At 38.6% G+C, this 17063-nt stretch overlaps 1 protein-coding gene across 2 annotated transcripts in view; it reads left to right on the plus strand.

Annotated features, from left to right (window-relative positions):
* The window catches only part of LOC147027111 (uncharacterized), a 258621-nt gene extending 250724 nt beyond the window's left edge, over nt 1-7897 (plus strand). The window contains exon 4 of one of the 2 annotated variants that reach the window (XM_085883281.1): nt 6755-7897. In XM_085883281.1, the coding sequence (XP_085739407.1) occupies nt 6755-7384 (630 nt within the window). In that variant the 3' untranslated portion in view covers nt 7385-7897. The remainder of the gene's footprint in view (nt 1-6754) is intronic. The other variant, XM_085883280.1, reaches the window with a different exon arrangement.
* Nucleotides 7898-17063: the final 9166 nt, after the last annotated feature.

The following is a 17063-nucleotide window of genomic DNA, read 5'->3' on the forward strand; positions in this document are numbered from 1 at the left end:
CGTTTTGTGCATTTATTCAACCGGATTTATTTAATCTGGCGTTATGGGCCAAAAATGAGTCCTCTTGGGGCAAATTTCCTTGTTATTTTACCTCTTCCACAGAAGGTGAAGGAGGTTATGTTTTCATCCCTCTTTGTCTGTCTGTTTGTTTTTATGCAAGATATATCAAAAAGTTTTTGATGGATTTGGATGAAACTTGGTGAACAGGTTGGGAGTGTGGCAAGGACGAATTGATTCGATTTTGGTGAAGATCCGAATCTGGATCTGGATACGAAAATTATATAATTTTTAAAGTGATTCTTCGCCATTGAGAGATGGTGCCAAAAACGATATATAGCATGATATTTCAAAAATGTATTGGGCCCGATATGTTCTTGTGGATCGGGCATTACGTGGCGGAGATATGCGTTCTACCGAGTGCCCTTCTCGTTTGATATGTTATAGTCATAAATATCAGATATATTGCCCCAATTATATTTGCGTCAGATACTGTGAAAAATATTCGACTTCACTAAATGCACAAATTAATCATCACTCCATGAATGAGACTTTTCAAAGGCGGAAAGGAAAGATATCGAATTAATTTAACGTGTTTGGGTTGTTGGGAAGAGAGACGGCACAATTGCTGGTTCAAATTGGGAACTGGGTTTGGGATCCTGGAGATGGCTGGGTGGTGAGGAGGAAGTGTAGCTGTCCCAAGATTTTGTACAAGCTTCTTGGTGATATTTGTTTCTCGAATAGAATCTTCTTTGTTGAGATTTTATGCCACACAGTAGGTATCGGATGAGTGAGCTGCCCTCAGGTTGACCATAACTACAACAGATTACCACTCACTTTCTGGAAGGTCAAACATTTGAGCGTCCTGGAGAAGCATATTTATCTTGCGCACGTTGCTGTCACCCCACTTCTTTTCCCACTTGCGGCAACATTTATGCTTTGCCTCACTGGATGAGACAAGACAATTTTTGGCTGTCGCTGCTGCAGTTGGCTGCGGACAAAGCCATCAGCTTGCTCACGTAGGACAACACATTTGTACTGGTTTGCCTTATTACGAATCACTCCCAGCTGGGCACTTATGGCTGCCTCTCTGAGTTACACTAGCACCATCACAAACAACAGTGGGTTTTTCCAATATACTGAGTAAGGACTATGCTTGGGATTAATAGGCAAACTCTTTACAAACATTTGTCCATCTACCTTGGAATTGACTCGGTAAGTGGACATGTTTGCTCATAGCTCATTGAATCGTGTCACTGTGTTATTTTAGGTGGTGGAAGTTTTTCAAGCACCATCATGCTACAGCAATGCCCTGATCATTGCCAAGTGATTGTGTTCAAAGGAAGTAATTGCCGTAGTGCTCGGAGCACTGAAGCACTCTTCTTGCCTGAATGGGCCTCAGGCCTTGAAATTTGATGACCTGGATCACTTCCTTTATGGACCTCGTGGTTCTTCCTGTTCTTTTCATTTATCGGGGTGAATTTTCCACACCCACGGCAGTTAAAACTTCAGCTGATTCCGCTTTCCATCATTTCGGATGGATATTGACCATTTGGCTCCTGGGAATGAAAGAGGCCCTCAAAACATTTACTGAATTGTTTTTTTTTTTCAACAGTACACTACTGGAAGCAGAATAAACAATATTTTACTGCCAAATAAACATTAAGCTTTCCATTGCTGTTGGAGTTCAAATGCGGGTAGGGAATTATAAAATTGAAAGCATAAAATATTTCTGAAATCACACAAACTTTCCTTGACTGCAACGCTCATGAAAAATATAAATTTACGAACAAAAAGGGAAATGTCCGTATTAATACCATACGTGTTGGGATTTGTATATGACTGCAAATAATTATGTCACACAAAGAAGTAGGAAACTTGAGATTGAAAGATGACGTCATTTTCAGCATTGTGGCTCTATTATGGCTATCGTCAACATCGATGAGTGTTCTGGCACGATCACATTGTTTGATTGTTGTTGATTACCCAAGGAATATTTTTTGCAGGGCCGACCATAAATGGAAGAGCCATCGCACACAAATCACAGAAAAATTAATACAGTGACACCAGACAACCGAGGACCTGCATTTTAACGTCAGACAAACCCGGCTGTTGACCTTGGGGGAAGTAACTTCCCAGTGCTCTCTGGGTGGTGGAGACGCCATCTTGTGATGTCAATTTTCTCTCCGCAGCTTGAAGGAGAAATTGCCCCCACCGCATGTGATTCCAACCCTCGAAGATTATCTGTGCTCTATCCTCTAAATGCTGAATGTCAAGCAAGGCAGCAGAACATACCATTTTTAAAGCTAGTGACTTTACATGGCCAGGGTCAGGATTGAGCAACTGACTTGCCAAGCTCAGACCAGATGTACTCACGTCAGTGTCACTGAGTCTGATGAAAGTTCAAATTAAAGTTCAAAATCTTAAGATCATACAACAAAAATGAGTATTTACAATGAAGTTTGTGTGGGATTTCATGAAACCATTTGTTTTAACGCAGACTTTCCAAAAAGTGAGGACTTTTGTGAGCCTTTTCCACAGAAATTCGTTGTTACCACATGCACGCAAAGTGAAAAGTGGGGTTAAGCAATTGGTTCACTTCTGTCTATCTGTCTAAAATGTCAGTTTATGATCGAGAAACAATTTAATTTAAATGTAATGTTATATTTTGAACATTAATCGGAAGACAAGTCTGTCGTTTTTCCGTACTTTGGCTCTGAATTTGTCCCGATCACGCATGCGCAGAGAGTTTTTACTCTGTCTGCCTGTCTGGCAGACAAACAAAATTTAGAATCATTCCAAACAGGAAACTCACTGGTTTTAAGGACGTCATAAAGGACGTAAACAGGCACAAATAGCTAATGCAACGTGTTAAATAAGGTGGTGTAGAAGACACTGCATCAACTTCCGCAATTATTTTTCGACAACCTTTAAAATATTTATTTTATTTAGATTTAATTATACACCTGAACACGGTCAAACACAAATCGTCCTTTTGCCACTTTCAAAACCCTTCCGTTTAATGCAGTTATTGGACAAAATATTACGTCATTTTACGTCATCACGACCAATAAAATTTGCCACTTGCAGACCCCACCATTGTCCTTATTTATCAAGTCAGTGTGGGGTAAGGTGTTCTATGAACTCTCTAATTTATTTTTGGTTTTGTTTATACCTGGCAATATTGATTGAAAGAAAATCATTTGAAAAGCAGGTATAAAAGCTTTCAATTATATAATCATTTTTTAACATTTTAATGCATTCAACTTTACAAATAAGAGTTTCCTTATAAGGAACTTAAATTCAGGGGGAGTCCATTTGGCCCATGAGGCTTGCACAATGGTTGCCAACCTATACTTGTTTTCCATCTTCTATCCTTTTTAAATGCTTAGCACCAAGAGAAGAAACATGCACGTACCTTTGATATGACCGAGGCAGGTTTGAACCACAAACCTCTCAGGCTCGGAGCAAATGCTCCAACCATTACCGAGTCTGGTTAAATAACAATGCTTTATTCATAGTTCTGAAATGCTGAAGCTTACAAATGATCATGTTGAGTTGATTAATTTTTTCAAGGCATTTAGATCATATTAAGGTGTTAATAGCCTGGCAGAATAGCTTAGAGGTATGTGCACTCACCTTTGACCTGTCTAAGTTAGATTCAAATATCGAGCCAGTTATATACTCTTACGCTGTTGTTTCATTTCACTTCCAGGGAAATTCATCAATATGTGCACCATCCATGAAAAGGACCTTCTAATATAAGCATGAGGGCCCTTCTGCAAAGCGTGTGGATGTTAAAGATCCCATGGTGTGCCTTTCATGAGGAGGAGGCGAATTATCGCCGCACCATGAACAAATTCTAAATTCCTCTCCTGACTGACAGCTCTGAAGGCAACGGTAAACCCCCCAGCTTATAACTTTGCCAATACCTGCACACCGCTTCAGCAGAACTGACTTTCTGTCAAGAGTATGGTACATTGATGAAGATGAAGGTTTTAATGTTGAAAGTAATTTTCGATTTCTCTGGTGCACATGCCAATAAATATGTTTGATATGTAAAACGATTAACTCAAAACATAACATAATTGATAACGACCTAATAATCGCGGTGTTCAGAATCTTACAGCTGCTGTGCCATTACATGTTGCTCGGGAAGAAACCTTCAAACGTGGCAGGATTTTTAATTTCCGTGAGGGTACTGGCACACATTGGGCTCCCCTTTGGTGGAAAAAAAATAACCGAAAGGAGTTTGGGAGTATGTACATTAATTTATGGGACATATTGGGGTTGGGGGTGGTATTCGGGGGATGGGGGAATGTCAAAACAAAAGTGCCATTCCATGATTTTGCATGTAATATGAAGGTAGCCCTTAAATTCATTTCAAAGAACTAAATATAAGCATGTAAATGAACACTTACTAAATGAATTTGAAAGAATACATAATGCAATAATGACTTTGAGAGAATTTGCGAGTCGGATATTGTTCGTATCTCAGCAATATGCAAAAGAAAAAGCTAATGACGAATAGCTTTTTATTGTATTTATAACTGTGTAGCCTTAGGCTGCTCCGTAGCCCATTTCTTTGACATACTTCATGTTTAGTAACTTGAAGCTGCTGGGCAAGTTTTGTGAACTAGATTTTTTATCTTTTCATTTTAATAAAGAGTGATACAAAGTCGTGTTTAGAAAACTGTGTCCAATGACTTGCAGGAGACCTCATTACCTCCGCCACCGAAGGTGAAGGAGATTATGTTTTCACCTCTGTCTGTCTGTTTGTCTGTTACTTGCAAAATCGAAGATTTTTCAAATAATATTGGTCAGTCGATTTTATTATTTGGTCTGTCTGTTTGTTTGTCGCCTCCAGGTCACAGTTCCAAACCGATTGTCATGAAACTTTACCAAGTTGTCGAGGTAGTCTCAACTGAAAAGCCTCTTGATTTTGAAGTCAAAGGTCAAAGGTCATCTTGAGGTCAAATTTCTGAAATGGCATGTTTCATCGAATTGACTTTAAATTTGAACAATATTTGCACATTGCATCACTGATTTAGGAAACCAACTATTTTTGAGGGCAAAATGTCAAAGGTCAACTCAAGGTCAAACTTCTAAAATCATCGATTTTCATCTGAATGACGAGATTTGAACAATATTTGCACATACCATCCCTGAATTGGGAAACCAACTGTTTCTGAGGTCAAAAGGTCAACTCAAGGTCAAACTTCTAAAATCATCAAATTTTCTTTGAAAAATCATCAATTTTCATCTGAATGATGATATTTGAACAATATTTGCACATACCATCCCTGAATTGGGAAACCAACTGTTTCTGAGGTCAAAAGGTCAACTCAAGGTCAAACTTCTAAAATCATCAAATTTCATCTGAAAAATAGTCAATTTTCATCTGATTAACCTGGAGATTAAGCACCAATTGCAAAGTACATCGCTGAATTTGGAAACCAACTATTTTTGAGGTCAAAGGTCAACTCAAGGTCAAACTTCTAAAATCATTAATTTCAATCTGAAAAATAATCAATTTTCATCCGATTGACCTGAACTTTGATTAAGATTGTGAATTTCAATCTTAATGAAATGGACAATTTGATGTATCCATGGCAACCTTTGGAGGGGGGGGGGGGATTTTGCAAACATCGTGCTTTGCACGGTCTTTTTTTTTGTTACTTGCAAAATGGAAAAATTTTCAAGTATATTTGTTAGTCGATTTTGTTATTCTGTTTGTCTGTTTGTCTGTCTGTCTGACTGTCTGTTTATTGCCTACAGGTCACAATTTTAAACCGATCTTCACAAAACTTCATCACATGGTAGAGTTTGTCAGAAGAAAGAAGCCTATTGTTTTTGAGGTCAAAAGGTTAGAAGGTCAACTTAGGTGAGATTTCTAAAATCCTCAATTTTCATCCGATTGACTTCAAATTTGAAGATGATTTATATTTCAGGTCACTGAATTCAACCAACCAATTATTTTTAAGGTCAACATCGACCAAAAAGTCAACATCAGCCAAAGGTCAACAACTAAGGTGGCATTTCTAAAATCCTGAATTTTCATCCGATTGACTTGAAATTTGAAGATGATATTTATTTCAGGTCACTGAATTCAACCACCACTTATTTTGGAGGTCCACATTGGCCAAAAGTTCAACACAGACAGAATTTCTAAAATTGTCAATTTTCATCCGATTCACCTGAAATTTGAAAAGTTGCATATTTGGACAATGAATTGAACCACCAATTATTTTTAACGTCAAATTTGTTTTATGGATTTTGCAAGTATTGTGCTCTGCATGACATCTTCGTGTTTGTTTGTATGTCAGCATGTGTGCAGGATATCTCAAAAAGTTGTAGACAGATCCGGATGAAATTTTGTGGTCAGATTCATTGTCTGAAAAGGACAAACTGATTAGATTTTGGTGAAGATCCAGATCCAGATCCAGATTCGACGACGAGAATTTTAAAAGTAATTTTTCACCATTGAGAGATATGGCAAAAAATGATATATAGCATGATATTTCAAAAATGTATTGATCCCAATATGTTCTCATGGATCAGGCATTACGTGACAGAGGTATGCGCTCTACCAAGTGCCCTTCTAGTTTCGTTCTGCAATAGTTTATCATAATATTTGCACGTTTCCTGTTTTGATGTGAATTATTATTTAAATGGTAATGCTTCTGCCTCTTTCTGTTTCAAAATCATTCAAAAGACCAGTCAAAAATCATTCTTCTCCTCCACATTCTCACCACAGGGTGCTCTAACAGCTCTGCTGCTTTTGCTCCTGCTCTGGGCACTAGTAGCCTTGGTGAGACGCCGCCGTGGCCGTCATGGAGGTGGACGATGCTGCGGAGCAGGTCGTGGAAAAGCAGGAACAGCAGGGAGCTCCGAACTGGCAGCGAACGACATACACTTTATCCCATCCTCCCTGCTTGGTACGCCACCTCACACAACGACTTTTGGATCAAGGGAGGGGCGTCCACCACCCCCATTGCCTCCGACGCCTCCAATTCCACCTCAACCACCTCCGCGCTGCCACAGCGGAGTAGGAACAGGCAGATCTAGTGCTAGGCAGTATGCACAGGTAACACTCGGTTCTGACATGGTCCACAGCGGTTCTTCAACCCGACGCCGCCACGGCACCCTGCAAGATGCACTCTTAGCGGCTCATTGTGATCCACCCTTGTTTGGGGGCCTTACCTGCAGTGAGGAAGGAGGCTGCCACCCTGGTACCTTAAGAGGACCAGGATGGGCTATAACCTCAAACAGGACACTCGGTGGTGGTGCAACTGAACGCCAAGGGACTCGCGAGAGGGTACGGGAACACGAGAGTCAACTGGCACTGGCCATAGAAGTACAATCAAGCCTGCACTCGACTGTTTAAGACCTCCACAAGCCCTCATGGTCCAAACAGTAATTTATTTGTCCTTCAAGAACTGCAAAATTCATACGATACAGTTTCGATACGTAGATGGCTAGATAACCTGATGTAAATGAGGAGAGGGTACATTAAGGTGCATAATGAGGGGTGAAGGAGGGGCAGTGGAGAAAAGGAGAAGATGAAAGAGAAACATAATTCAAGCAAAATTGGCCACATTAAGTTTAATTCTTAGCCTACCAGATCTCTAGCAATGATTCATTTAAGTCCCAGTGAGTAGGGTCCAAGTACCAAGTTCTCCAGTTTGAGTCTGTCATAGTCATAAACTACTCCATTAATAAATTGGAAGAATCCAGTCTTAAACTTTGCATTTATAAGAAAATTACTGTGCGTGAAAAAGCAGAAATATTTTATTTTTTTAATCACAAACTTCGAATTCAATATGGAACTTAAACTTTGAGCTTGTTAAAGAAGGCATTTAATATTCACTGTGTGTATATATATATATATATATATATATATATATATATATATATATATATATATATATATATATATATATATATATATATATATATATATATATATATATATATATATATATATATACACACACACACACACACGCCCCTCTCTCTCTGGCTTTCTTTCTTTCTTTCTTCCTTATGCACGCCACATCGTTGAAGTTACAAATTCCAAACTTGGGGTACAAATACAACTTTTTGTGTGTGGGGTGGGATAAGATTGGCTATGTGGCCGCAGCCTCAGGTGGGGGTGTGGGGGCAGCGGGTTGTAAATTATCGATGTAAATGTGTACCATGCAGTGCTGAGGTTAAAGCACTCTCTTCGCACTGGTAAATTTGACCTGCTTTCCCTCTCGCCCCCCTCCTCACACCCCACAACGGAGGGACCTGTCAAAGCCTGTCATCGTGAGTGAGACGTTTCTCGCAGGAAGAGACATCAGAACGAACGGGAGGACAAATGTGGGGGGGGGGAGCAGGATGTGAAGACGGGGAGGGTGTGGGGTGGAGGGTTAAAGCACTCTATGCACGGGTAAATTTGGCAAACAGGATGACTAATTGGTCCGTCAGCAAAGCTGTTTGGGTAGGCTCTGCTGGTGACTCATAAAAATCATGACAGATACAAGAGAATTGTGCAAAGGAGAAAATATAAAAATAAATAATAATAATAATAATCAAGCAGAATCATATAATTGTAAAGCCAGGAAAAAAAAAAAAACAGACCATCAGAAAAGGATGAAGTCGCATCAGGTGTGTGAATTTCAGATGCTCCAGTAATCAAGGTATTGTGACATATGGCCACGTGTATGTGTATTGTCTCTAGATGGAGATAAAGGTCATTTATATGTGTCACTACGCACTGTTCACTGTGATTATTGAAGTCCAGCAAATAATTTTACCCGAATATTGAGCAATCCACAAGAAGCAAGTTTGTTCTTCGTTGAAGATCTTCTCTTGAAATGAAGCTCATCCAAGATGATGCACACATCAATGTTCACTTTCTCGTGGCAAAAAAAGTTTGAAATTAATAATTTCTCTGAAAAGGACCCTGGCTTCAAAGGGCAGTGGATGAACAATGAGTGTGCATTGAATGATGCACGAGCATGGTGCAACCCCATAATTTGGGATTCAGATACCAGACCTGAAATAAGCACGTTGGATGTTTACAACAGGCATGTGAGGTGCATGAAGCATCTTAGCCATATAGTCAAGGCGATTGTTTTTACTGAAAATCGGGCTGGCAGGATCACCGAGAAGTACGCACACTTCCATCTATGCTGTTTTACTTGGGTTTGAAACCCGACCCAGTTATAAGCTGTCTTTCCTGGCATTTCACAAGTGGGGCATGCCGTCCCTCAGAAGGCTACGAAGCTGGAAGACCAGTCTGGCAGCAATAGTTGCTAGTGGACATTAAATATCCCATTTGAAGTCCTTCGCAAAGAGTAGACGAGTTATCTCTGACACCCTGAATAAATGACAAATCCCATCTCTGATGTACAGTGGACACTGCATCAGTGGCTCAGCTTCTAGTGGTGATGCAAGCCAGCATGGCACAAATAAATGGGTTGAAAATATTTGATGCTTGCACAAACAAAAGGCAGGTGACTCGATGATTTAAAGTCTGTGCAATAACGGCTTCACGGAAAGGATAAATAATAATAATAATAATAATAATAATAATAATAATAATAATAATAACAATAATAATAATATAGTGGTCTACTCGACAGGAAATCAATTTTTTTAATTATTTTGGTGATTGTCGATTCTTGGACTGATTTGATAATATGAGCGTTGTTAATCAATCATTGTTGTTTAACTGTGATTCATCTATTGCTATAATCAATATTTGCATTTGTGAGATGGAAGGACGATGCTTTAAATCCCGTGAAGCTGGATACATTCGAAAGGAATTGTTTGAGCTGTGTAGTTTGTAAAATGATATGATTTTACTCAAATTTTAAGACTGTTGTTTTCATTGTTTGGTCAACAATGTGCAGTGTTTGGTTTGTTTGACATTGTGGGTAAGAGTGTAGCAGATTGAAAAACAGTGTAGCACTTTGACGCAGCGACGCGCTGCTCCAGCGCATGCTCGCACACCTGACCTGACCTGAGATTGGAAAAAAAAGTAATCAATGAGGGTTGATCATATTGTTGTAGAGGCAGGGTGAGAGGTTGTGGTGCTTTTGTATGTAACAACTTTGAAACACCTATAGACATTGCGTATTTGAGTGGTACACTGCATATTTAAGTGGTACACTGCGTATTTAAGTGGTACATTGTGTATTTGAGGGGTACATTGTGTATTTGAGCAGTACACTCTATATTTGAGTGTCACGTTGTGTATTTGAGTGGTACATTGTGTATTTGAGTGGTACATTGTGTATTTGAGGGTTATATTGTGTATTTGAGTGGTACATTGTATATTTGAGGGTTATATTGTGTATTTGAGTGGTACATTGTGTATTTGAGCAGTACACTGTGTATTTGAGTGGTACACTGTGTATTTGAGTGGTACATTGCGTATTTGAGTGGTACACTGTGTATTTGAGCAGTACATTGTGCATTTGAGGTGTACGATGTATATTTGAGGGGAACATTGTGTATTTGAGGGGTATGTTGTGTATTTGAGTGGTACATTGTGTATTTGAGTGGTACTCTGTGTATTTGAGTGGTACATTGTGTATTTGAGTAGTACACTGTGTATTTGAGCAGTACATTGTGCATTTGAGGTGTACATTGTATATTTGACATGTACATTGTGCATTTGAGGGGTATGTTGTGTATTTGAGTGGTATATTGTGTATTTGAGTGGTGCATTGTGTATTTGAGTGGTGCATTGCGTATTTGGGCTGTGTTGTATCAATCCTTTATTTATTGTGATGGAAGTTTCAGGAGGAATTGAAAAAAAAATTTTCGTGTGATTTGCTATTGGAAGAATCATCAGAGGGACATTTTTTTCAAAAGGGTTGAAGGCTCTTGGAAGAGCTGGAACACACAAACCATGCAAATACACACACACATTATTAGCTATCACACACACAACTTACGCAGAGACACCAGATAACACGTGACTTGACTTTTGACCCCAAGACAAACAGCCAATCACCTTGGGAGGTGTAAATCCACAGTTTACTCTAGGAAGCGGTGACGTCATTTTGTCAAATCGCTTTTCTCTCTGCAATTAGGGGGAATTTTAAGAAATGTTACCCTCCACTCCCCCACCCTCTGTCCCATGAGATTCCGACCCATGGTCATAGGATCTCGCCATGTTCTACCCTATAACTGCTGAGTACCAAGCAAGGAAACATCACGCACCATTTTTATAGTTGTTGGTATGACTCGGACAGGGTTGGAATCAAACTGCCAACCTCCCAGACTCGGAGCAGATGTTCTGACCACAATGCCATCAGGCCTGGTTTCTATAAACTTGCACTGCAAACCTAAATAACTGTCAAAAGAGTGTGCCCGGTGAATATCCCATGATAAAACAGCTCAACCAAAAGGAGGATAGTCACACATTCAAAGCCATCTGTTTTTTGTTTACCTTTCAAAATATAAAGTTTTATTTGCACTCACCTTCACTTATTTGTCCTACTTCTTCCCCCGTCCCTCACCCCACACCTCGTTAACCTCAGGGTGGTAACCAGCTAGTATATCTCATGATCTGTCCTCCTTTGTTCTTCCTCCACCCTATATGCTTAACTTATGTTATGGATATTTTCACTCCCGTTAATTATTTTTCTGTGTACTATTTGCCTTTCATTGTTAACATGATAACTGTATCATGTTACACCGTCTCATTTTGCTTTTGCATGAGTCTCGAGTTTGTATAAGAAATCGCATTTTCTCAATTTTTTTTTTAAGGAATTTAATTCAGGACGAAATTTGTTGGCTGGAAATTAAACTCGACCGTGTGTTGAATCAGAGCACCAGACAGGGAATTAAGATTTTTATAAAGTAATATCCAATGTGGAAATGAACATCCATTGTCTAAAGTTTGTAGTAAAGTCTGTTGTGATAAAATGTTGCGAGGGTAATCATAGAGAACAGTAAAAAAATTGTTCACATTTCGGTGCAGAAATATTTATTTCCACTTTTTATTCATGTTTTTAAAATTTATAATCCACGGTAAAGGGGTTAGGAAATTCTTGGGAAACCTTTCTCCAGTGCGGAATTGCAAGGTAACTCAAGCAGTTTTTGGTCATGTTCTTGTAATTTCTCTTATATTGCACGACATTACCCGATTCTGGTACATTTCGGCTTTTAAGAAGTATTCTATAAGCACACATGCTCTACAATTCCATTTATAGACACTCGGGGGGAAATCTTAGAATTTGGATCCCCCATCCCTCTTCCCCACACGTCCCCCTTTCATCCACATTCACTCCTTCGGCTCCTATTTCTTACCAACCTTCTGTCTATATTCCCCGTGCACTCTTCTACCTTCCGATAATCCTTCCTAGAGTTCCCCATTCTTTTTCTCAATATGATCTTCCATTCCATCCTCACCATGTGTACTAATAAATAGATGCCCCCCTGTTATTATTCACACCACTAAACGTGTAGTTTCGGTATTTGTCGCAGAATGCTGACTTTTCTTTTTAGATAACATGGTGCAAAATACATTCCCTAGCTTGTTGTGCTTCTCAGGAGCCACAGGTAATTGCAGACTGGTTGTGGCTTGCTGTGGTTATAATCGATGCTGAAATGTACAGGGTAGTTTAGAGTTCTGCTGGAATAGCACTCTCGGTCCACAGTTAAGACTTTGCGGCCTTGCTCAATGGTTTCAAAATGCAACTCTGAGCTGTAATTTCTTCTGTAACGTAAAAATATAACTTTTGGATCGTGGTTAAAGATGCATATTCCTGGAGGATATATGACAGGGTAGTTAAGGATATTTGCAAATACATATTTGTAAGAATGCTATTTAGCTTTTTCCGTGAGAGATAGTGGTACTCGATGACTGTTTACCATTGTTTCCTTGATGTGGTGGAGATATCATAAACATGTTGTTTATGAATCATGTAACATGCAGTTGTTTGTGATGTATAAGCAATGCTAACTCAAGAACCTGTTGGATATTAACAAGGATTGATGTAAATTTATAGATATACTCGTGGGGTATGCTTACATAATATGATGCTTACAATACGAACCGTGATTTTCCCATTGTCTCGGGTCGCTCACCTGCATTTTGATTTTTCATTTATTTATTTTCATTTATGGATACATCTATATGTAAATGTATGTATATGTATACATATATATATATATATATATATATATATATATATATATATATATATATATATATATATATATACATTACACATACACACAAGACACTGGTATCTTCTACATTTATCTATCAAACGCTGATGTATGTCAAGTTTACCTTCATGCTGCATCCATGTGCTGAGATATCCGGAAGGTAAACATTGAATCGCTCACTCACAGTCAAAAATGCCAAGGACATTTGCCGACAATCTGTCTTGATGAGAACCTTCCGTTACATGGTGAGCATTAAGTGTCTGGATGCGTTTTGGATATTTTAATCATCTTCTCGCCACATTATGGGCCGCAAGTGGAATGCAAACACTATGCAGCAAATTTACTAACTTTGTTACTGCGAGCAGACATTGCAGCGCCTTCGCCTATCCGAGCGTGAAATTGGCACACAAGCATTACTATTTCACTTAAATTACTTTGCATGCTTACCTTAATAAACTCATAGGACTCTTCTTTTTTTGGAGACCTGAATCCATCGCTAACGCAAGAACGTTTTAGGGTCTATCTCTTTATTACGTACCCATAAAGAGCTAAATTTTGACCAAAAGTTTAAAATGTGGTGGCATTTCGGAGAGAATAATAGAGTTTTGGGAAAAGAGTTTGGAGGAAATGAGAGTAACGACTTGTGCTGGATTCCAACTTTGCAAATGATTGGCGAGCGTCGGGGCGGTGGACGGAGGATCTATAATTCTGCCATATTTGCGGGCGTAATTCATAGATATCTCCGTTTTTTTTTTTGCTTTCCATCTACATTCACTATAATGATGGAGGTTTTGGGAAAGCAAAGCAATATGCATGAAGTGGGTGAAATCGGTCAGTCATGTGATTGTGTCCACACACCATATATTTACGTTGGTGAGCATGTTTTTTTAGGCTCAAATATTTAAACTTGAAATAAAAGTTGTTTTCTTGTGGCAATGAACGGCCTACCAAAATCTTGTTATACTTCGTTACTAATCATAAATCGTAATCCATATTCGGACTCTACAAAGGTCAGTGCAAAGCTTTGTGAGCACACGGCCTGAAAAAGTAGCTACACGTTAAAATCAGGAAAAAGGAATCGGAACAAAGAACTATTATTTGGTGCTATCGAATGACGTTATCCCCAGTATAATAGAGTAAATTTAACATCCTTACAAATATATACTATTCCTGGAAAAAATAATATATATATATATATATATATATATATATATATATATATATATATATATATATATATATATATATATATATATATATATATAGATAGATATATACACGTAGTTACATTGGACATCATAAAGACAATATGTGGAGACATTAAACTGTAAGATCTTGCAAAGTACTTTCTAATTACAGAATCAATTCTCTTTTCAATTTCTATTCTCTTTTGGATTTGCTTTTCAATGTTTTATTATTTTTTTGTGGTACTTTATACAAGGACTACCAATGCAGTGCATTTTCAAAAGGAAACAATTGAATAATCAGCATTTAAAACAAACCCTTTCTTCTCCTCCTTTTAATGTCAATGACCTGTTGGTGAGGACACTGCACTGGCATCCCAGAGGTTTGTAGGTTCCAATCCAGCTGAAGGCAGCAGCGTTAGCAATTTGGATTCCAAGCTTCAATAAATGAGTTAGTTTCATGAGAACTGCCAAGCTCCTGTTGGATTTTTGGTAAGAACCCAGCTGGCTTAGTAACATCCTTCAAGGAGAGGGTAATCAGCATGCCCCATGTGGTCTGGTCTACATGCGATGCCAGTCCACTCATTGTGGAAGACTGATTTATGGGGTGAGGCGGTCATTCTTAATGATGATGGGCCTTACCTTTCTGTACTTCCTAATTAAAATGACATATAGAAAAGACTAAACTCTCCATTGAGACTTTATGTTGGAATTTGTATTGTATTCAACATCATAGTACTTATATTTTAATTGGTGCTTACCCTCTCTTGGTCTTCACCTAATGTGTACAGTGTTCAAAATTGTTCACCTTACCTGTACTGGTGCTTGACAAAAGCAGTAAGCAGGACAGACATGAAGAGAGATGGACAAACATCTAGAAAAACATTATATACCTTTTATAGGTTTTATATTTTTTCCTCTTCACACATTTGACCTTCTGCTCTCTCTCTGCCATTTTGTTCCAGTTCAGTTTTCTGACACTACACCTTGAGTGCACCAAACATTGGAGCATAACATACAAGTATCGCATCTCTTTAGCCTTTATGAAATGTCATCTGTGGGGAAGAGGCTGGGGAGCCAGTGATGGGGGAGGTCTGGGGAAAGTGGGGGAGGAGGAGTTCGGTTTTATCAACATTGTGTAACATTTTGCAGAAAACGTCACTACAGACATATGCCTAACCGCACGTTGTATCGGATTTTGTATCAGTGAGTGTTGGAATTTGTTGGAATATACCAGGAAACACCAATAAAAATAAATATATTTATATTTCTCACCGATATGTATTTCATAACCGTTTACAAGAAACGTATGGACATGATTTACAGAAGCAAGCCAGTGAATCAAACCCACACTTTTTCGAATGTGGATGAGGGATTAATGCCATCTATAAGCCCAAATGGACTAACTTTGGGTGTACAAATGTGCTTATGAGCTCGTCTTGAAGGTATTATTCAACACAAAATTTAGCAGAACAATAAACCATTGTAATGTCCTGCCATTAAGGCTTCCCTGTGGTTTGAGTTTACTAAGTGTGGAATCACATTCAACATGAGCTTCTGCAGCGAAGAAACCTCCACTTCGCCCCCAAGAGCCAACTGAACACGCAGAGCTTCCAGCTCGGCCTTTGTCTGTCTCATTGTTGGTTTACCGCAGTCGTTATCGATTATAGGTCTGTAGTGCACACATTAACCTGACCTATTTTTATTTGAAAAAAAATACTTTTTTTTTCAATAATGTAATAGAAAGAGAATGAGTTTAGATTTTGTTTTTTTGTTACTCTAAAATTCATTTACAGCTTTCAAAAATAGCCATAGCTTTCATGGTTCCAGCTTTCATGGTTCTAGCTTTCCGAGTCCGTAATTTCATCACTTTTATGGACAAAACAAGGAAAAACAAGAAACACATTAAAAAAAAAGACCTGCATTTCCATCTAAAGTTGTCAATTTTCAAATAGAATTTCTTCGTTTCTTTGTGAATTCATTACTTTCCAAGATTATTTACTATCCTATAAAAGCCTCAACAATTTATTTTTTTCAAATCAACCCTGTATGTTTTCATTTTAACACTCTGCTGTTATTTCCAGAGAAGACCATTCTGTGCTTTGTTAACGTTTGATGAGGAACTCACACTTTTGCGGCACGTTTCCCATCTACCTTTACTTCGGCGCCAGATGGCGGAGTTGCTAGAGGCAAGGTCACGAGGAAGGCGTTTGATTTATGCATTTCATGCAACACTGCCCGAGAAATGTCCTCCCCATCAAATAGGCTGGATACGGGACAGTCAGTCAAAGGTAAGAATGTTTTCCCAAGCAAGAGGTTGTCGTTTCAAATTTCCCTGCCAAAATGACTCTCGCTCACAATCGTCAGTGGGAAGAAAGGTCAAATTGAAAATAAGTTTCAGATTTGTGTTTGGTCTTCACCATCTAGCTGGTTCTCTCATGCAGCGCTGTCGGGGATTTCTCGATCACAATATATGAACGACAGAAAGTGAGGCTTCACGTCACATATTTGGAGAACCAAGACCAATTGAAGGCAAATCTCGGAGTCTCAAAAGCGTTTGAACAGTGTGGAAAGTAAGTAGGATGATGATTAAATATATCACTGATCATGCTGGAATGCTATGTTGTTCAAGGCCAAAAATAATTTTCTTAGTAACAAAATACATTCTTCAAATGAGAAAAGTTTTCTTGAAACACGAAAACTCTG

This window comes from Eptatretus burgeri, chromosome 5, assembly GCF_056783735.1.
Source record: "Eptatretus burgeri isolate ZD-2024b chromosome 5, Ebu_testis_v1, whole genome shotgun sequence".
Classification (NCBI taxonomy): domain Eukaryota; kingdom Metazoa; phylum Chordata; class Myxini; order Myxiniformes; family Myxinidae; genus Eptatretus; species Eptatretus burgeri.